Source organism: Lacerta agilis, chromosome 2 (genome assembly GCF_009819535.1).
Source record: "Lacerta agilis isolate rLacAgi1 chromosome 2, rLacAgi1.pri, whole genome shotgun sequence".
Classification (NCBI taxonomy): Eukaryota; Metazoa; Chordata; class Lepidosauria; order Squamata; family Lacertidae; genus Lacerta; species Lacerta agilis.
In genome coordinates this window covers 4,988,210-5,011,246 of record NC_046313.1, presented here as the reverse complement: position 1 = coordinate 5,011,246, position 23,037 = coordinate 4,988,210, and the positions used below count along the sequence as shown (strand labels likewise).

The following is a 23,037-nucleotide window of genomic DNA, read 5'->3' as shown; positions in this document are numbered from 1 at the left end:
TTTTATTTATTTAGCTATTTAATACTATACTGTAATTCCAAAATATTTAATCCTCATCCATTGCTGAGTCATGGCATAATGAACGCAACAGAGCACACACTTCCTGAAGGAGTTTGAATTCATAGAAAGTAAGAGCCTATGACAACCTGCAATACTAATTATCCTGACCATAAGTATTAATTATAATTATTATGTGTGCCAACTGTGCCCTTCATGTGGAAGTGAAACTGGGAAGTGCCTGCCCCAAGCTGCACAAACTCTAAAATTGCAATAGTAAGGGAGGGAGGGAGAAAAAACAGAGGAAGGGGAGAGTCAGGGCCAGAAAGAGATGCATGTACACAAAGGGAGATACATTTGCTGCCAGGAATTTGGGGCACTTTCAGACTGTCACTGTTTTGGGGTGGGATTCAATCGCACCCTGGCAAATTCAGGCAGCACAATTGAAGCTCACTTAGGACTCTTACAAAACAAACCCAAAAGATCAGCTATTTTGCAATAAGGAAGGTGATGGGGAAATGCTCCGGGATAACACTTACTTGAGTTGACACAGTGTCGTTTAATCTCACCACAAACAAATTGGGATAAATGCTTGTTAAACTAGCTGTCTTGGAAGCAATCTTAGTCCAACTTTTAAGGGAAGCAGAGGGAAAGAGGACTATGATGAATGTCTGTCTCAAGCTTTTACAGTTACAGGTAGGTAGCCGTGTTGGTCTGCCATAGTCAAAACAAAATAAAATAAAAAATTCCTTGCAGTAGCACCTTAGAGACCAACTAAGTCTGTTGATATTTGCACACAGAGGGAAACCCACCCAAATAAAACACTTCTTACAGACAGACAGAGGCCAGGATCACAGGATCGTGCAACTAATTCAGTGTTTTTCAACCACTGTTCCGCGGCACACTAGTGTGCCGCGAGATGTTGCCTGGTGTGCCGTGGGAAAAATTGAAAAATTCAAGAGAATTACTTTATATATAGTCAATATAGGCACAGAGTTAAATTTTTTAACATTTTCTAATGGTGGTGTGCCTCGTGATTTTTTTCATGAAACAAGTGTGCCTTTGCCCAAAAAAGGTTGAAAAACACTGAACTAATTCATGTGAAGTATTCTTTACATCCATGCAGTGCCAGATTTACGTATAAACTAAACAAACTATAGCTTAGGGCCCCACTCTCTTGGGCCCTCCCAAAAAAAAATAAAGGTGAAAAAACTGGGTGTACATTTCCAAAATATAAGATAGAAAACAAATAAAATAAAACCTACATACAGTTAGAGCTTAATAATTATTTCACTATTAATATACCTCTTATTAATTGTATTTCAATATTAATATACTTCTTCTTAATTGTATTTCAGTTCAACAATTACTTTGATAAAATACATATTTTGTTATGTGCAAATGGCTTTAGATACCTATTAGGTCCATAAATTACCATATAGCATATATTCAACAAAAAAACAATGACAATTTGTTGTTGACAAAGGACAGCTGGACATATAAAGGGCCCCATTACCTTCAGTAGTTTAGGGCCTCATCAGACCTAAATCCGGCCCTGCATCCATGTCTAAGTATCTCCCATCCAACCCAAACCGAATATTTTGCATTGTGTTTATTGTGCCAATCAGGCTGCAATGATTCTAAAACATACTCCAGACTGGAGAAGCTCCTAGATAATTATGCCATAGTTTCACCCTCCCCGCAATAGATTGGGTCCTATTCTGCTGCAGTTTACTTAGAGTAGCAGTTAAGCCAGGCTGGACGCAGTGTTAATAGAAAGAGAATATCCCACCCCCATTTGCCTTCTGCTAGCCCATATGACTGGTGCAGACAGCCAGAGGATTTGCTGTGTGAGCTGGCTGGCTTGGTGCCACAAAGGAATGTCCAAGGCCTGGCTATTCCGAAAGGATGCTTCGCTGTAGCAAAGCCCTTTGAGATCTCTCCGTCTTGAATGGAGGGAGGAACTAGCATTGCTGAAGGTGACTGCTGCTCCCATTTTTAGATGCATTCCCCCTCCATACCCAGCTAGTCCTCTTGGGCTGACATCACAGCATCCACGGAGCTATTTAAACTGCAGCAGGGCGGCAGAGCCAGCCTGAGCTGAGGATCCTGTCTACATCTGCTGACTTCTTCCCCTCCGCTCCATTCCCAGCAGGAGACACAGAGTGAACATGCCCCCAAAGAAGGATGCCCCAGTGAAAAGGCCAGTAGCCCCACCTGCCAAACCAGCAGCTAAGCCGGCTCTAGCGAAGCCAGGAACCCCGGCAGCTAAAGGCAAAGCACCAGAAACAGCACCACCAGCGGTACCACCAAAGCCTAAGGAGCCTCCAATTGACCTCTCCAAAGTTGTGGTGAGTAAGACATGGTCGAAGGGACAGGACACCTCTTGAGAAGGAAGCCGGTTAAAGGCAGCAGCAGGAGGAAGAGGAGGAAGGGGGTGGCCAGGATCTTAGGCTATTTTATCTGGATCTAAAGTGTTTTCTATCCTTTTACTGAATAGACACAGTACTATATTATTGTAAGAGGTAACTAACCTGAGAAGTGTTGCAGCAGGGCATTACACGTGGATAAAGGGAGGTTACAGGTTGCAATAATTAATTAGGAGCACCCTAATATGAATTAATTAGGGCTAAAAAAAATCAAGGCAGCTATCACCATTTTATAAGCCAAGCCTAGCCCTGTTTCACTCACAAACACCCACCCAGCCTGACTCCACAAAAGGTGTTTGCAGTATTAGATATGTTTGGGCTTGAATAATATCCTCAGCCTGGGCAGAGACAGACAATAGTTTTTAACAGAATTGAAAGTGATTTGAAAGAGGCTTCACTTCTCGTGGTACACACGTTTCGTTTGTCTGTTTTCCCTATCAAACAGATTTTTGAAACGATACAAAGCCACTTTATTTGAGGCAAATGGAATGAATGAATGAACAACATGCCATGAAAAGAGATTCTTCTTTCAGACCACCAACTCTCTCAAAAACTTGTCAGGCTCCAGACTTCCGTAAACTACTTTCCAACGAAGCAGTCAGGTATTTCCCCTTGGCAGAAAGATCAGAACGAGTCAAAGCCAAAATGAAACTGAATTGACAGGGGCTCGGCAGCTCGATAAAAGATGGAGCAGTGTGTGCTTATGCACACACATTACCTATAAAGCTGACCACCAGACAACCCCATTCCTATGGGATACCCAAATAGCTTGCAAGACCCTACTGCATTATCTCCAAGCTCAACAGCCCCTCTCATGGACAGCAAGGGACCAAGTAGGTGTCAACTGGGTGTCAAATGGAAGGTGCTGATGGCATGCATAACTCTTATCTGATCTGTTTATTTTCAGTCCTTTTTACTGAATCCCCATATTCAGTTTTACATTTTGCAAATGCATTCATGTGTTTAAATTTGCCTAGCTAACTCTGGCTGGAACCAAAACATGAGAAATCTGGCCTCTCTTATAGGAAGTAGCCAGCACTGGGTCTGAAGCAACAAAAATTAAAATGGAATGAACTACTGTAGGATTTAATTACAACTTATTTCGTTGTCTCCAGATGAGACAGCTGGAGTCGTGCTGCTCTTTAAAATGATTTGTTTCATTTACCCTCACAGCTATTGTTCCATGTTTTTCAGAGAGGCAGCTAAGGAGCACAGAGATGCTTGGATAAAGTGCTCTAGTGAATTGTACATCAGCAAGGATTTGAATCTAGGTCTCCTTGGTTCAAGGCTAACACTATCTGTTTGAGGAAAGGATACAGTGTTGGGAACTGGAGCTCCATACGGGAAATGAGAATGTCTAAAATCAGGCATGTTTCTTTCTCAGTCCATTCTGAGTTCATTGTGTGCCTTCAAGGCTGATAATGAATTCTAGTTTTAAAAAGAAAGAAAGGGAAGGCAGTACAATGATTGTGCAGGGTGTGGATTTGTGTGAAGCTAAGTTGGCCTCTTGACCACACTCTGGACTTTAAGTCGTGATAAATAATTAGCCCTCCATGTCAAGAGGCAGTATATTTTGGGGTTCCAAGTGCTGGGGGCATGCAACCAGAGAGGATCCTGAGCACAATGTCCTGCTGTGTGCTTCCAAAGACTTATTGCTGACTGCTATTGGGAACAGAATGCTGAATTCAACTGCCCTTGTTCTCCAACTTTTGTGCTGACATCCAGGGAATTTCCCCAGTTTGAATTTAGTTTTATGATGCATACGAGATATCAATATAGTTATAGCCTCATATTTAAATATGCTTAATCTAGCTTTATCATTATTATTTTTTCCTGACACAAGCTTTTTGCAGGCGCAAATTCAACAGGTGCCGCTTCCCCATCACAATCTCTCTGTGCTGGGGGGGGGGAAGCTGTACCTGCTGGATTTTGGTCTGCCGTGCAGCTGGGTAAGGCTACAAATAAATGGCAACAAAATTAAGAAATGGGTCTCCTAATGCACGTTTAGTCTAAAGGTGGGTGAAACATCTGAAAAGGGTGAAGACTATCAGCCTATGCAAAGCTGCGCTGCAGTGTGCTAGGTAGCTAAGAATAGAGTTGAGTCTGGGTCTTTCACACAGTATTTAAAGGAAGTTCCTTGATCTCTGCACCACACCAGACCTCAAGGCTTTTGGGGTTCATAGATTCATAGAAAGCTGGAGCTTCTTCTTCTGTTCTTAGTGTAGGGCTGCCTGCCATACATCCGGACATAACCGGGATCAGGCCCTCAGAAGCAGCATCCAGGCAGAAAGTGCTGAAATGTCTGGGGAAATCCTTAACAAGATTTTGCAAAAAGAAGCTCAGTGACTTTTGTGTCCAGATTTTCACTTTTTGAACTATGGCAAACCCTGTCACACAGTCAGCGGTGCTTCTTAGGCAGCCAGGAAATAAGGCCAATTTCCCCCATCTCAACAGACAATGGTGAGTGGGAAGGGCAGCAAGCTAAGGTTAGCGGGTTAGAGGGGCAAGATAAATTTAGCAATTGAAAGGGCTCCTGTTATTTTAACGACAGGTCCGAACAGCAGGCGCAAAAGCCTGGTATTTGTCCTGCATTCTCGGAAAGCCCGGCCAGGGACAGGTGGCCACCAGCAAGGGGGGGGGGGGACTTAGCATATTCCCCTCTTTTTACAGGGAACAGTTATTTCAATCCTACCTCTATCCCTTTGCTGGGATGCCACCTTCTGGGACTGGGAGGATCAAGTTGCGGGAGGATTGGGGCATTCAGTCAACAGCCACGTCCTCCTAAAGCTGCGGGATTCCTGAAACAGTGAGGTAGGGGCTTCAATAAGGAGAGTGATCGCAGAGAGGGGGAAGCGAGCCCTTATTTAAACCCACTCTAGATTCCAGTCCTAGAAACCTCCTGCTGAACTGGCCTTCCTGGCGCCTTAAGCATCTCCTCCTCGTGTCTTTGCCGGTCACAAGGCTGAAAGAGGCCTCTGATGTAGGAAGAGGCAGTCTGGCCTAGTAGTTCCAGGCCTTGCCACAGCAGCACCTGCATGCGTGGCAGAGAACCGTTCTTGTAACACGCAGGGCTCATTTGCACTGGCCACGGGGCCACAGAACAACCAGGAAAAAGGTAAAATGTGCAGATACACAACGATAAAAACAATTCCACGGGAAATGCAATATGAATATCTGCAGTGTCACATATCGCAAAACTAAAAATCCAGCGTTCACCCTGGTTTCCCTCCACTCCTGCCCTGTGCTCCAAAGTCTCCCACAAGGAAGTCCCTCCATGAGCCGGCCAGCCTTAGGCTGAGTCCCACCTCCAGCCACACATGGCCACACGTGCGTAGCCTTGGGGAAAATGCTTCCTGTCTCCAGGATCTAGTCCCAAGGGAAGCAAGATGAACAGAAGCAAGGGTTGTTATACTTTTGTAAACCTCACAGCTGGGGCAGGCCAGGACTGAACAAATATATGGAGCCCTGTACTGTACACTGAGATGGCTGGATCACAGCCTTTTTGGGCCCCTAGGAGCCTGTCACAGGGGACTGAGGGGGTTGGGGTGCTTTCAAACTCCGGGTGGAATACACCTAACCTTTACACAGAGTAGACCCATTGACATTAATGAGTGAATTCATGCTCATTAATTCCAATGGCAGGACTAGCACTGAATTCCATCCTCTGGCTCCTAGAGCTACCCAATCAAGATTGCTCCTCTTTTGTAAGCAATAAGCGGAACTGCAGTTGCCTTTCCACAGGATCATTAGCCCTCCTGCACTCTCTCTCTCTCTCTCTCTCTCTCTCTCTCTCTCTCTGCGCATAGTCTTCCATGTTCCATCCACACCAGCTCCTGTGAGTGACAAAGGGGAAGCGTCAATTCACCATTTGAAGCTCAGCACACCTTTGCTCATTTCCCCCACTGATCTTTTTAGCATATATCACTTTTCTGGCTACATTTTGTTCAGTTTTTAAACAAAAAATGTGATGCATTAAAAAAACAAAACAGAAATACTTGTTAGCCTAATTAAAAGGATCAATTTAAAAATGAATAAATGTCATAAAATGACACCCATTGCAAAGTTTATAGTGAAAGTGTGCTGCAAAGCTGTGAGAGATTCGCCTGAGTAATTGGTTGCTGCCCACATGAAAACTCTCCTCTTTAAGAGATAGTGCTACTAAGGGAATCTGCAGCTACGGAGAGTGCTCTACGCTCCTGTACTTCTGAAAAAAGCGAAGTCTTTATTTAGTCTGTGGGGAAGATATTATGATGCACATTATGATGCCATGTGCATGTCCTGTAAAAAGTAATATGGAGAGTGGCAATTCCACACCTTGGTCTGCAAGCATCCTTGGACAGCTTCTGCATGAGGCATTGAAACTGGAATTGACCTTCCTTCTTCACTGACATTTTATAGGGGCCCACATGCATCATCATCCATTTGTAACACATCTGTGTTTTCTCAGTGATACACATGACTTTCCCCCTAATGCACAGAATTCATTACTATAATTTTAAACCCAGAAGAGAAGCACAGTCTCCAGAGACATAGGTGCTCACAGCGGTACTCTTCCAACTTGTGCAAGAGGTGTGGTTTCTATGTGTGCAGCAGCATTGGAGGGGGGGGCAGAAATTGGCCCTACCACCCTGCCCCACCACTTCCCATACCTAAGCACACGTTTACTATCTGGTAAGGCCATTCCACATATTTTAAACACTGATTTCTTATTTGAATGAACATGCTAGAAATGAAGCCCCTATATTTATCTAATTGCTCTGTGCTGCTTAAAAATGTGGGTTTTAAATTTGTGAAATGTTTGTAACATTGTAAACAGCTTTACCTTGCACAGCTCTGAGAAAAGCTGCCGGCCTCGATTTATTTACTTATTTTATCTTAAAAACTCTTATACCCTTTTCATTAATGCATCTATGAACCTCAAAGTGGTTCACAATATTCAGCAGCCCTGCTGTCCCATTGGAACCGAACTCAGGAAGTGAATTAGCAGATGAAGAGGGAAGTGAAGAAATCCAGCAGGCGCTGGGAGACTCTGAATGAACATGTGAAGACTCAACAGGCACCATTGGTTGAGAGAGAGAGTGTGACCTGGCCTGACCACTGGCTCCTCTGGACTCTTCAATGGATTCAGGTTTTAGCATAAATTTTGGAGGAGTTCTGGGGAACTGAGTCTCCACAGTTGGGAAGGAGAGAAATGGGAAAGCATATTTTTGCCTCTTGGTTTGTTTACTGACAAGCAAAGTACTTGCGCAACATTGCAGGAGAGCGAGTATTTTTTTATTTTTTTATATAAGGCTGAGGGAGCAAGTTGCCCTTTCTCAATGGCAGGAAAGAAAGTGAAAAGCTGCTGGATCTCTCATCGGGAGTCCAGCCAGTCAGTCAGCAGCAGACCTCTTGGCCCAAGGCTTCAGAGGAGCTGAGTGGGCAGGGAGCAGGGCAGGATGCATTGCCTCCTTGCAGAGAGAGGGAGAGAGAGAGGAAATTGCAACTCCAATCCCCCATTCCCACCACCCTTCTGAGTAATACCCCTCCCCACTCTCTCCCTATATAGAAGGGTCTGGTGACTTCTGTTTCGGTGTATCTGAAGAAGTGTGCATGCACACGAAAGCTCATACCAAGAACAAACTTAGTTGGTCTCTAAGGGGACGCAGAATTTTTTATTTTTTATTTTGTTTTGACTATGGCAGATCAACACGGCTACCTACCTCAAATGTGAAAGGCAGTCATTTTCCAAGAACCCAGACAACAGTAGAAAGTAGCTGGGTTGGCTCATAAGGAAAATTCCAAAACCCATTTTAGGGCAATGCCTTTATGAGGCCAACCAAATTGGCACAAAACTGTGCAAGCTTTCAAGTTCCACAGAACTGTTTACCACCTGGCCTGATGAAGAATTTTGGAGAACTTGGAAGCTTGCATGGTTTTTTTGTGACAGGTTGGTCGGACTAAAAATGGTATACTCTAATATGGATTTTGGAAGTTCTTTAAAAGTCTTGGGGTGAGAGTGATAGAATGGAGGGAGAGCAAGGAGAATGAATTGTCACACACAGCTGTGTCTCACCCACTGATATGAATGGAACATAGCAGAATGTGGACTCACAAAAGAAAACCCCTGGTACTCGGGAAGAGCAATTGCAATTCCACTTCTGGCTTACCACAAAAAACCAAGATCGTATCTTTCTAGGAGCTCCCTGTCTTGGAAACACCCTTTGTTTGAGAAGATTGAGAGAGGGGTCTGAGGAGAACTGAAAACTGGAGAAGAGAACAGAGAGACAGAGAAAGGGAGTAAAAATGAACCATTCAAAGATGACCATGGAGGAGACATTTGTGATATATAGACACACAGGTGGTGAACCTTTCTTAGTGTGAGGGCTGCATTCTCTCATGAGGTAACTTCTGAGGGCCACCTAGTGATACGCAGGGCCAGAGTAATGGGTGTGACTCTTTTCTTTGTACAAGAGGTTGCATTCCAGCTATGGGTGTTGCCAAGATTTTTGTTGGGGGGAGCAGGACTTGGTTAGGGGGCAGGACTTTTTTGGGGGGGCAGAACTGACATGATTGGTCAGTTAAGTATTTCTATTGTTTTACTTGATCTAGGGGGGGCATCTCACCCCTGCCCCCCTTGGCTACGCTCATGATTCCAGCCACAATATAGCCAGAGATTTCTACACTCATTTCAATATCCAGGCTAGCAAGAGCCAATATCACAGTTAAAGAGTTTGACGAAGGCACAGAGCAGGATTGGTGAGGACGGAGTCGTGGTCTGCAGAAAGGGGCTGGCCTAGGGAGAGTCCTGAGAATTTGATCTGAATAAGCAAAATTCCTAACGCTGATGGATTGTGTAGGTATCTTTGAAAAATGCAACAATGCAAAGGTCCAGTATGGCCATCAACTCTAAACAAGTTGACCATTTTTTACACATCTACTTGCCAATGAAAATTAAATGGTCAAATGTTGAAATGGACAAAATACATAGCATAGCTGCCCTGTTCCATATTTAGTTTTTCTTTGCGAGTCCTAATGCTTCCTTTTTATAACTTGGCATTTCTATCAACAACTTGGGCTTGACCACCTTCAAATTCAAATTCAAACTTTATTTGTGTAGCCGACTGGCCATAGCATCTAAAAGACAAACACCAACAAAAATACAACAAATATGGTTACCAATAAAACCTTATAACCTATTAAAACTCAGGGTAATAGCTCCTTGGAACTTAGCATAAATAGTAAAATATTAATAATAATGATGATAATAATAAAATCCTATGCTGGGAATCCGGATGTCTACACTGTTGTCGTTCAGATAGCAGCTCTCAATCTCATTGCTCTCTCGATAAATCTGGCAACCTTCTCTGTTATCGAGCTGTTCTGGTCGGCTAGAAGTGAAAACAATTTGGCTTCACAAGAGCGGCCCGGGATGGCAGATAGGAGTGGCGTGATGGTCTCATCTCTCAGGTCTTTATATAGGGGGCAGGACAAGAGTACGTGTGACACAGTCTCTACATAGCCGGATCCACAGGGGCATAGCCGGATCTCGATTGGAATGTTTTGGTATCTACCTTCAAGAACAGCTGAGGGTAACATATTTAGTCTGGCCAGTGTAAAGGCCTGCCTAAAACTTGACCACCTTCCTATAACCTTGCCCAGTCTCTCTCTCACTTCAATATTATTGCCTCTTTCCTGTGACTATCATGATCTCCAACCACTTTCTTTCCTCTTCCTAGATTGAATTCACTAAGGAGCAGTTGGAAGGTAAGCCAATTTGACTGTCCAAAGGCACCAGGGGCCTTCCTGAGATAGATGCAGAGGTGCTGACATCGCACGTACCCCGCAGCATGCTGGCGTTGTGCATGCATGCCCCCGGCACCCACAGTCGCGGGGCTAAGCTGGTGTGCGTGGATGCACATAGGTGCATGAACTTTCACCTGGTGGCAAAACTCTTTTTGATTCACTCCTACTGCCCACCTCAAAAAAACAAAAAAACTACTTTGTGTGCATCTTGGTGTTTGCTTTTTACTTCCTAAAACCTCTTAGTTTATTAGGCCAGAAATAGATTTCATGGGACTGGGAGCTATTGTCAAAAGCAGTGGCCCCGTATCACCTTCTCCTCTCTCCCCATAACATTTAGAACACCAAAAAGCACAACATGATGCCAGCATTCTGCAAGGTCCTCCACACCCCACTTCATTTCACTGGCTGCTGGGAAACCTGAAGTGGTGATGAGATCACATCACAATTTTTTATAGTACTAGATATAACTGGGAGTGGGAGAGAAGAGGAGTTACAGCTACTTCTGGTCTCATGGCATAAGCAGCGGAGAATGGAGTTGCTGGAGTCAAGACACTAGAAACACAGAAGTTTTCCTCTTGGACAGTCACATCATTTATCCCTGCCCTAGCTTCCTCCTCACATAGACTCCAGTCCTCCAGGTTCAGTCCGAGCAAACAATACTTACAATTGTCCTTTCTTCTCCAATACACCTTTGTAACTCACCCAATAACGTCACACCTTTAGTTTCAGCTTTCTGATCTGACACCTCCATGCACAAATGCACACACACACAAACACAAACACACACACTTTTATTTCAAAGGCATTCATAATTTCCCCCATGACACAAAATAAATTATATATTTTTTTCTGGAGGTATGGCTTTCTCCACGACCGCTTAACAGTAATTCTTATTTTTAAATCTTGTATCAATAAACTGATTTTCTGCTCCAAAAGCCCTGACGTGGATTACAATATATGTGGGTTCTTTAGCTGGGAGCAGCAACCGTTTAGAATGCAATCCTTGCCACACTTTCCTAGAAACAAGTCCCATTTAACTCAACGGGGCTTACTTCTGAGTAGACATATACAGGACTTCACCATTAATAAACTTGGAAAGTGGTTTCACATTTACATTTGTAATGCAGGCGAGTCCTTAGGAAGCCTCATCATGCTCACAAAAACCACCTCTCTATTATTTTAAAAGCTGCCGTAAGCATTGAGAGAAAGAGTGTACATATTTCCAACAAACAGAACATTGCAATCACCTATAGCTACCTGATTTAGCTATCTTGCACTTTCAATTGCCCTTGCCACTGAAACCACTTCTTTAGCAACTTGAAGGAATGTCTCATTAGCTCAGTCAGTAGAGGAGTTGGGGGCTTGGGTATCTGAGAGATGCAGTTCCTCTTGGTGTGCCTGATTAGCAATGCCTTTGTGCTGTCCAAGGTTGCTATGGGATTAGAGGTGCTGTCTAAATATAAAAATGATTCCTCGGCAACTGAAACCCTCCCAAGATCAAGGTGATGCCCCTTTGGAAGGAAGGTCTCTGAGATCCCTCTTTCATTTAGAGCAAGAATAGCCACAGTTTTCCTTTCAAGATCGCCATCATCGTTTCTCTTTAGACGCATCCCAAGCAGAGCTTGCCCTTTGGTAGCAAGCAACCTCCCTCCCTCCCTCCCTTCATATTGGCTGTGATGAGTGATAGAAACTGGGCAGGTTAAACAGACCTTGCAGACGGCGGTGTCTAGTTTCTTGGGATTATGTGAACCATCAAGTTGACAGCTGGCATGGCAAGCTTGACACTTTATCCCCCCCCCCAAAAAAAACCCTCCGGTCCCCGGCAGCTTGCCCAGTTCTGAGACCTCATCACAAAACAACCACATTAAAACTTTGGTCTAATCTCCCTAGATTACAAAGAGGCCTTTGGGCTCTTTGATCGGGTTGGTGATGGCAAAATCCAGTTGGGCCAGTGCGGAGATGTGATGAGGGCCGTGGGACAGAATCCCACCAATGCCGAGATCATGAAAGTCCTGGGACACCCCAAGACGGATGGTGAGTCTTGCTCCTTGTCTCACAAGTAAAAAGGGAGACGTACAGTATGGCCACTTGAGGGCAACAGATTCCAAACTCAAGCAAGCGTACAGTATAGAGTAGTACTAGGCAAAGACTGCCTACAAAAATATGTGTGTATCAGGAGAACGGGCTGCTAAAATGCTGGTGGATTTTCTTGAGAACTTTTTTTAAATAGAAAAAAACAGCAAGTTGATGTGGAAATATGGTGAACTGAATTTAAGATTGGGAAAATGAGAAAACAAATTTGAGAGGTCTGTCCGTTTTTAGTTAGGAATGGGGGAAAGGGTGGGAAGCTGTGCAGGACACATCAGCCCTGAAGGGTGTTTTCAGACGTGAGACTGACATCCATTTAGAGTTTCAGCATTCTTACTTGTTCTGCTATTCAGGCTTGAGTGCCGATGCTTATGTAGCCAAAATGGTACCACCAACACACAAGAAGGAGGTACGGGTGCATGGATGGTGCCTTTTTGGCTGCATTAGCCTTGGCACTCATACCTGAATATCAGAAACAGGGACATCGTATCAATTAAAGAAGAAAATAAGGAAAGAAAATAGGACAATAGTAGAAACATAAACGTAGAATATAGTATTTTCTCTTTGTTTACTTCTGTATAATTTCCATACTTTATATAATTTAAGTATGTCTTACATAGAAACCCAGTATAAACACTGAAGCAAAAGAAGCTTATGTGTGAAAAATGACTGAAGTCTTGACCACCTCCTTCCAGTTCTGAGCCTGTCCTCCATCCTCCCCGAAAACCATATACATGCTAAGCAATTTTCAGGATGCCAAATACAGTTTCGGGTTCACATTCCAAGTGAAAGTGTGCAGTCCTCATGGAATGCATACAATCAACGGACACAGATTTCTGAGGGTGTAGGCTGGGAAGCAGGGGCGTACCCAGGATCAAAACTGGGGGCGGGGGGGCAAGCCATGGTCGTTCAGGTTCAAAAACAAAAACAGCTTCAAAAAACAAAAACAGCTTCAAAAAACAGAAAAACTCCCCCCCCCAAAACAGAAAGCCCCAAATGGCTGAAAAACTCAGTTTCCCAGGATCCTCAGTCCTCGCAAAGGAACTACTCACCATGCAAGGGAACTCAGTTTGCCAAGCTCCCTTGCAATGATGAATCCTGGCAACGATGAATTCGCCCCCCGACACAGCCCAAGTCTCAGCCTGCATCCCCATTTGACCAAGCAGGGTGCAGGCTAGGATCCGGTCTCTGATAGGCACACCAGCTCTTTGTCGGCATGAGGGAGGGGGAAACAGCCGGCGCAACACACACACACACACACACAGAGTGGCCAACTGCCTCGGCAAGAGCGGAAGAGCTCAATTGTTATTGAGATTTTGGGAGGGGGAGAAAGACCAGTCTTGAGCCTTTTTTTCCTTTTAGGCTGCCGATAACCATTTATTTATTTATTTTGCTTCTGGAGGGGCAGCTGCCCCCCCTGCCCCCCCTGGGTACGCCCATCGTGGGAAGTGCCACATGAAATCTGTGAGGCAAAGCGCTTGGGACTAGTTTGCTGTTGACAGTCTTTCCTCTTCCTCCTCCTCCTCCACTAGAGCTGAATTCTAAGCGGGTGGAGTTTGAAGAGTTCCTGCCCATGTTGCAGACTATTGCCAAGAACAAAGATCAGGGAACCTACGAAGACTACGTGGAGGGGCTCAGGGTCTTTGACAAAGAGGGAAACGGCACCATCATGGGCGCAGAACTACGCCACGTCCTCGCAACGCTTGGTAAGTGCTGCCAAGTGAAAAGGCAAAACTTTCACGCCAGTTTGTTCCCAGGAGGCCCAAGCACACCAAACATGAGGAAACCATGCTACAGCCCAGAGCCCAGAAGGATCCCATTTTCAACACAGCCGCCATCCCATTCACTTACTTCAGCTTTGGGGTGTGGGTGGATGTGCTAAACTAGCCAATGGGCAACGCTGCAATTAATCCTCGTTCGAAATGATTGTTCATTCATAAATGAACTGGATGGCCTTAGGCAAGCTGGTGTTGCTTAGGTACTGTCTCTCCCAGTGCCAGATTTATGTATACCGGTAAGTTAAACAAGATGTAGCTTAGGTCCCCACTCTCTTGGGGGCCCCCAAAAAAAATTAAAGGGGGGGAAAACCTGGATGTACATTTTCAAAATATAAGATAAAAAACAAATAAAATAAAACCTAAACACAGCAACAGTGTTTTGTGTTGTGTAGGCTCAGATTATGTGAAAATGGCTTTAGATACCTATTAGATCCATAAATTACCATATAGCATGTATTCAACATAAAAAAACAGTGACAATTTGTTGTTGACAAAGGACAGCTGGACATATAAAGGGCCCCATTACCTTCAGTAGCTTAGGGCCTCATCAAATCTAAATCCTGATTTCCCCTTGCCTTGGTACTAACACTAGCCCCACTGCAGACTCATCGTACCTCTTCTCCATTAAGGTTTTTGGGGGGTGGCCTTTATAGAGACAGCATGCCCTTGTGGCAAGGAGTTGTTGCACTTTCATCCACTATAGAATACGTGCATTAATAAATAAGGACTTGCGCTTCTGTTCCAGGGAGGAGCAGTGCACAGCCTGCAAAGAACCATTAAAAAAGTGAAAAGTCTGTAAAATGGAGAGATACCTTTGCTGCCCTTTGTCTCCTTATTTTATTTTAGTAAAGGGATACATGATCGCTATCACCCTTCAATGTACAGTGCAAGAGGGCTAAGCCTATAATAATGCAATTGAGTTTAATGTGGCTTACTCCCAGGTAGGGATGGTTTTGGTTGCAGCCTAAAGAACTAGTCATGCTGGTAGACTATAGAGCATCAGGCTTGAACTGGGAAAAACTGAATTCAAATCCTAGCTCAGCTCCACAGCTGTGCCCCATGCTCCTTCCAAGGAGCTCACAATGACATATGATAGAATTTGCTCTACAATCCTGTGAAATGGGTTGGACTGAGAAACAGTGAACAAATGTCACCTTGTGAGCATCGCAAACGGCATGGGTTTGAACCCAGGTCTCCCCATTCCTAGCATGGCCCTCTAAAAAAATAAAATACAACTACCTGTTTATACAAACACAACACAGCACAGCACATACCAACATTTTGTTTTGAAGATCAACTGCAATTGATTAGGATTAGTCTATCACAAATATCTCAAAATCAGATTTGATTGTTGATGCCATTTACATCAAACCACCTTCAGTGCAACAAACAATGTAGTTTCATGCACATTCTTGAGGAGTTATTTCAGCGCAAGATGCAGATTCAACTACATGGTATGCTAGGAATAGCCATTGCAGTGCCCTCCCATCATCCTTTGACCATGTTGGCTGGGGTTGATGGGGACTGAAGGGAATGTGAAGAACCTGACCCCTTCTTCCATGTGCTGTTCCTTCTCCTTCTGTTTCCAGGTGAGAAAATGACTGAAGAGGAAGTAGACACTCTATTAACTGGGCACGAAGATGCTAATGGCTGCATCAATTATGAAGGTGAGAGACTGGGTCTGTTTTTGCATGAGCAGGTAGGCCCAGTGTCAGAACACTCATATTGGACTCATCCAGACTTCCTGGGCACAGGGTCACACTTTGAAGTACTGCATCCAAGCGCTCTTTTTCCCCTCTTCATTTTTGCTCCTTTTCTTTCTTTCCCAGAGAAAACCCGCTCTTTACCACCGAATCAGAGCAAATGGCAATCTGTGGGTAACACAAATTGCCATTTGTTCTGATTCAGCGTTAAAGAGCGGGTTCTCAAGGGGAAAGTGGCAGGAAAATAAAAAAGGGTGCTTGGACACAGTGCTTTAAAACATCGACCTGTGCCTAGAAAGTGTGGCACAAAAGGAAGTCTGGATGAGCCCATGGCCTTGACAGGGGGGCGGGGGGCATCTCCACCCCCCAAAATCAAGTAAATAAATAAAAATAAGTAACTGATCAATTGCGTTGCAGATAATTCAGTTCTGCCCCCCTAAAATACAGCCTTATGGATGATCACTTAGAACAGTATACAGTGGTGCCTCGCAAGACGATATTAATTTGTTCTGCGAGTCGTTTCGTATTGCGAAAAATTCGTCTTGCGAAGCACGACCATAGGAATGCATAGGAATGCATAGGAATTTAATTCCCATAGGAATGCATTGAAATTTTCGTCTTGCAAAGCATGACCATAGAAAAATTTGTCTTGCGAGTCACCCTTTCGTTAGCGAATGCCTTTCGTCTAGCGAGTTTTTCGTTGTGCGAGGCACTCGTCTTGCGAGGTACCACTGTACTGTTTAGTTTGATTCAAGAGAAGCAGCGACACTTCCCAGTTTCACAGGGAAATGTGGTGATAAAAGTGTAGGTCCTGCAAGCTTGTATATCACAATTAACTAAATTTATATATCACTTGACTGTAGAAAAACATCTAAGCAGTTTACAAATGAGTATTAAAAAGCAGGTAATGTACAGAACATTGCACACATTATCTTCAAGTTGTGGTAAAGCATCTGTTTTGCATGTGAAAAGTCTGAGGTCAATCCCTGGCATCTGCTGGTAGAGCTGGGAACCCTGCAGAGACACAGCCTATCAGTGTGGACAGTATCAAGCTTGCTGGACCAATGGTCTGTCTAAGTATAAGGCAGCTTCCTCTGTTCCTAAGTTATATGAGATGCTGGACTTTGCTTGTTGCAGTGTTCATATGCAAACAAATGTGCAACATTGTGTGGGTGAGGTGCTTAAGTGCCTAGTACTGTTGGTGATACAGAAGCCACAACTGGCCCATTCGACAATTAGGGCCTTGATGCTACATCTAGGGGGCAGTTAGGCACTTCATGACCCGCTAATGCCCGAAAGGAAACTCCTAATATTTAAAGGGAAGTAAATGAGGGCAGGAAAACAGATTGCAAGGGAGCAAGTGGGCCAGTTGTCACCTGAGGCAATAGTTTTGCTAATGAAACATCTGCCAGGGAGGGACAAGAGGCAGTAAAGGCTACCTTAAAATATCAGGTGTAACACACATGACAAAGAACTTATTAAATAGTGGGTGGACATAGACGACGACACAGTGATTCTCCAAGCAGCTCTCTTTATTCTCAGGCTGGAACAGAACTGAACTGAAGGGCTCAGCAGCCTGCTTATATAGAACTCAGCTACAAGCAACAGTAACAACTTTCTGTAGTTACCCAATCCCTGAACGTCACTTTCAATCCCTCATTTGCATGTGCAGACCTGAGTGAGAACTGCAGCAGAATGAACTATATACACACACCCCTAGTAGCCTAGGGTGAGAACTTCAATACATAACAGAACTCATAAGCCACTTGCTCTCAGCTGCTTGAAGTGCCATAACTAAACACTTGAGGCATCTATTTGGAGTGAACATGGACCACTGGTACCAAACTGTATGGAAAACAGCCTTCCTAGGAAAGCTAAAACAGGAGGATGCCCTTCATCCAGTTTGGCTCTCCTTCATCGTATATCCCCCAACAACAGCATACAAATCAATATGGTTAACCTGATCCAGCAATACCCCCCCCCCACACACACACACAGACAAAATACACTGCAACCAACCGACTACAACCTGGGCCCTCTGGTCTCTCACACAGCCAACAAAAATAAAAGTACCTGTTTGCGTGACACTGACACAAAAGCTTTGCTCATATACTATGCAAAAGAAGGAAATTCTACTGTGTTCCCCTTTCCTCCCCCCAACTCCACATTTCCTACAACAGTCATGTCTCACTGACTTGTTTGAAGGATTCTATGACTTGGAAACAGTCTTGTTTTCTTGTTACCCAAGAAAATATTATGATGAAAACATATACAGTGGTACCTCTGGTTACGAACTTAATTCGTTCCGGACGTCCGTTCTTAACCTGAAACCGTTCTTAACCTGAGGTACCACTTTAGCTAATGGGGTCTCCCGCTGCTGCCATGCCGTTGGCACGCAATTTCTGTTCTCATCCTGAGGTAAAGTTCTTAACCCAAGGTACTACTTCTGGGTTAGCGGAGTCTGTAACCCGAAGTGTTTGTAACCCAAGGTGTTTGTAACCCAAGTTACCACTGTATGTGGGAAAAAAACTGATGTAAAAGGCTCACTGGACCAAAATACTGTGCATATGAATGTGGTGGCAAGTAATTTTAATTTCCTGACAACTCTCTCCTTTCTCTCCCACAGCCTTTGTCAAACACATCATGGCAGTCTGAGCGGAAGAGAGTGAGTATGTGCCTCAGAAATGAGTGTGGTTAATTCTGTGGAGTGATGTGTGTTGCTCCTCCACCCCACCGGAAATAACATTTCCTTCCATATTTCAGTATGGAGCCTTGAGCTCTGTTCTGAAGTTTTCCGTTTGTGTGCGGTATCTTGGAGCTGTGAAGGTGCAAAATTGAGAAGATCCATAATTGAGAAGATCCGTTTGAGGGCACCAAATTTTAGCTTCGCACAGGGTGACATATTATGAAAGATTACCATAGTCCGCCCGATTGGAGGCCCACTATTATCAAGTGTGCACACTCCAGGAAAAGTTAATTGTTGCTGTTGCTTGTTGATACAAAGTCAGTTCGCTATAACTTGTTAGTGCCGATGTTTGCAAAGACTGGCATTGCAGAGCTGATGTAGCCAAGCTGGCAAACCAAGAATTTTCACCTTCTCTTCAGAGCTCTTGTCTTGAAGAGCTGCTTCATTCTAACTCTTGCCAACCTTTGATATGGACCGTAATGGACACACCATCTTCTTTCCTCTACAGAGCTGCAGAAGGTGGGGTTGAATAGCTGCACCCTTCAGGCAGGACTGCTAAACCCATCACTCCCCGGTGGAATCAACGTCCCCCTTTTTCTACCTTTGTATAAACACAATCGGCCACCCAACCCTCGCTCAGAGTGCTGGCTGCAAATAATGCTTCATTTATACAGGTACTGCAATGTGGGAACATCACTGAGTGTTCCTCTGTGGAACCAGAAGGGGGCACCATCGAATGCTACAGCCTCTATGAGAAAAACAAATTATTAAATCATTTTGACTGTCCCAAAACAATACATTTACCCCCCCCCCGGACAATAAAGTCTTTGGTTTTCAGCTCTTTCTGGTCTCTGAGTTTGCATGATGATGATGATGATGATGAAAACACATTTTTATAGAGTGCTTCACAGCGTAAAATCATCAAAAGACTATGCACGATAAAAACAATAAATAAATAAATGTATCTTTGGCATCTTTGTGGTGGGGGGATGCAACCACAAACGCCAAGTTGTCAGGGAATTGTGTGACAGCCAAAAAGCTCCGGACCATATTGGAAAGCGGACGGACGGAGAGTCAGGATCTGTCAACAACATGTGAATTTTGCACACACATCCAGATCTGGTTCACTGCTTTAGAACAAAACTCCACAAAGTGATTTCTGAAACAGAAAGGGAGCTGCCATGGGGTTCCCTCCTCCCAGGTGGGCTGCCTGTGCCACGCATGCTAATTCTACCATGCTTCAAGTCTGCCAGGACCAAACATTATGCAGTGTGGTGTAGTGGTTAGTGTGTTGGACTAGGAGCAGAGAGACCAGGGTTCAAATTCTCAATAATTTGGCCAGACTGTCAAAGCTGTAAAGATAAAATAGAGGTGTTTGGGGACAGACCATGTGTGCCAGCTTGGAGGAAAGGTGGGATGTTGATACTACTGTTGTTGGCATTCACCTGTCTCGAGAGATAATGGAGTGTGTTGTTGTTGTTCAGTCGTGTCCGACTCTTCGTGACCCCATGGACCAGAGCACGCCAGGCACGCCTATCCTTCACTGCCTCTCGCAGTTTGGCCAAACTCATGTTAGTAGCTTCGAGAACACTGTCCAACCATCTCATCCTCTGTCATCCCCTTCTCCTTGTGCCCTCCATCTTTCCCAACATCAGGGTCTTTTCCAGGGAGTCTTCTCTTCTCATGAGGTGGCCAAAGTACTGGAGCCTCAACTTCAGGATCTGTCCTTCTAGTGAGCACTCAGGGCTGATTTCTTTGAGAATGGATAGGTTTGATCTTCTTGCAGTCCGTGGGACTCTCAAGAGTCTCCTCCAGCACCAGAATTCAAAAGCATCAATTCTTCGGCGATCAGCCTTCTTTATGGTCCAGCTCTCACTTCCGTACATTACTACTGGAGTGTGTTAATATAGCAGTTAATATAGAAGTGACTTCCCCAGGGCACAAACCTGGACAGTTTTTATGGAGGCCCTGGGCTGCCCAGACAACAAACCCCCCCCCCAAAAAAAACCTCACCGATGTGGTCCAGCAGAAAGCAGAACAAGACATTCGGCACCAGCTGGGTTGTAGGAATTGCCGGAAGGAGGCAGACAGGATGCCATCCCACTGTTTTAGGGACTCCACTCTGGATTTGTGTAGGGTTTACTCCTTAGCCCTTTCTTCTCCTGAAGACGTCACGCAAGGCAGAGGAGGTTTAGGATCAGAGTTTTCCTTCTCCTAGATGGGCTACCTTCCCAGGTGGATGAGCCCCATCCATCCCTCACTTTCCTCTACACCATGGGCAGAAACTGCCTTCTTGACCACTGGACGCCCTTTTGATCTCATCCACCCAATCCATTAGAGCCTGTCTTTGCATGCAGGGGAAATCCCTAGCTCACTGAGCATTGGAGACCCATTGGCTACCTACCCTCGCCTGGTTTAGCCGGCCGGTCAAAGCTGTTTCGCAGGGTGTGGCCGCTGTCACTTGCTGACAGCTTCTGGGAGCTGCAGGTGGGAGCTGAGTGCAGGGTGGGGACCAAAGGTGGACAAACTGCCCCTGAAGGAGCACGAGCAGAGGTAGGTGTCCCCCACCAGAGATACTACCCATCCCATAATGCCACTACTATTAATACAGTTTCAGGGGTGTGTAGCGCAGGGTGTGTGCTGGGGGGGCCGTGACCCTTGGCGCACAGTTTTTGAAGGGGTGTGAACCAGGCACCCCCACGCAAGAGATCCCAGCCCAACCCAGGCCGGTGCTCCTTTCCGCCCACCAAGGGCCACATCAGTGTGAGGCAAAGGCAAGTAAGGGTCACCTGGCTTTGGGGAGGATATGGGAGGACTCTAGGATCCTGCGAGACCCTCAGGCCTCCTTCCCAAAGCCCAGCCCTAAATCTTCCCCTGTGTCTGCACAATGTAGTCACTGCATCACGGTTCTATATCTTATTTTGAGGACTTTTGTGCTTACTTAATAAGTCATATCAATATATTATTTGCCAAGTAAATCATTATTGTAAATAAACATCAGTAGGAACTGGTTTGAGAATAAAGTATATTTATATCTCCACCCAGACTCTATTTCATTGGTCTCATTTGACTCCTGCAGGGCCATTAGACTCAAACATTATCCATGAGTTGCCAGTTAATTTAGGATATATATATTTTTAATTACTTATGTGTTGCATTTATACCCCAACTTTCCCTCAAAGAAGCTCAAAGTGGCCTACACGGTTCTCCCCACCCTCACAACAACCAGCCCGTGAGGTAAATTAGACTGAGAGGCAGTGAGTAGCCCAAGGTCACCCAGAGGGCTTCATGGTAAGCTGAGGACTTGAACCCTGTTCTCCCAGGTCCTAATCCGACACTCTAACCACTATACCACACTGCAAATGTATGCAGTGGGAAACTATCCCTGTTACATGGAACCTCCTGCCAGGCTATGAAACTATGGACTGTGTGCATGAACTGGGGTAGCCCTATGTTTGGTGCTCAACAAAAATGAAAAATCTTCACCTTCCACTCTGTAAATGGATCAACAAAGTGAGTTCCCTGTCCTGGTTTGAACTCACTGGGCCCTGACATGAGTGCAGGAGGACACTCAAGGGCTTCCCTTGAGGTTTATGTCCAGTATCTGCCCGTTTAGGTCTCCCTGCTTCTCTCATTCAGCGGTCTCTGAACCATTGCCCCTTTCCTTGTCTTCCTTCTCTATATTTCCTGTTTGCTTCTCTCTGTGCTGATTTGTTGGTGTATCTTGTCCATTTGTAACACCTGCAGCAAATACACACATAATATTTTTAAAGTGTGTGTAATGGCTGCATGGGAAGGGTAATGAATACAATTGGCGCTTGCTTATCTGCCCGACTCTCTCTCCCTTCCCAGAATAAATATTTAAAGTGGCACAAGAGAAACGTGTGTATTTGGATCTGTCCAGCTGTTGCCATTCAATATCCACGCTAAGCCCAAGATTCAAAGGAGTTGTCAACACATTGGCTTATGATGTGTGCGCAGCACATCTGTAGCCACTCCGCCTGTGATGCACTGACATATATCCCCAGCCCCCCCCCCATTCAGGACCTGCACGGTAAGGTTTCAACCCCAATCATATTTACTTGCAAGTATTTAAGTCCTGTTCAAAACAAGGGAACTTCTCATTAAGCAGTTTGCCTCTAAGTGTTGCAACTGGAAAGTCACAACCAGACTTGGAATTTTTATAGCAGGATGCAATATCTCGCGGTCCCCTCAATTAACAGCCACTCAATGTGTTGTCACCCGCTTTGGACCCCCATCCCCTAGTGATGACAGAAGAACCATCAAATCGCACTTTGCTCAGACTCACGGCAAGCTGTCAAATTCAAGAGGCCACTCCCACGTCAGGGAATACTCTGGACTCATTAGCGCAGATGAGACACATTAGTACACAGCCAGGACCGCTGATATATGAGCTGTATGAATGTGTTGCATTTAGCGCATGTGTGCCCTGGAGATTTGACTTTTGTTGCTGGAGAGGCTCTGATGTTCCAGTCAGAATCCACAGCTCGACAAGGAGGCCCTGTAGCATACCTTAGGTCAACCTTCCCCAACCAGGTGCCCTCCATAGC

At 44.9% G+C, this 23,037-nt stretch overlaps 1 protein-coding gene across 1 annotated transcript; it reads left to right on the top strand.

The window, feature by feature from the left end:
• The first annotated feature begins 2,094 nt into the window (after window positions 1-2,094).
• LOC117040256 (myosin light polypeptide 6-like) lies at window positions 2,095-19,270 on the top strand. Its single transcript, XM_033137928.1, has 7 exons — window positions 2,095-2,348; window positions 10,145-10,172; window positions 12,102-12,245; window positions 13,832-14,005; window positions 15,667-15,744; window positions 18,407-18,445; window positions 18,975-19,270. Exons 1-6 carry the CDS (start codon window positions 2,169-2,171, stop codon window positions 18,433-18,435), a joined length of 633 nt encoding a protein of 210 aa, XP_032993819.1. The 5' UTR covers window positions 2,095-2,168; the 3' UTR covers window positions 18,436-18,445; window positions 18,975-19,270.
• The last annotated feature ends 3,767 nt before the right edge of the window (window positions 19,271-23,037 follow it).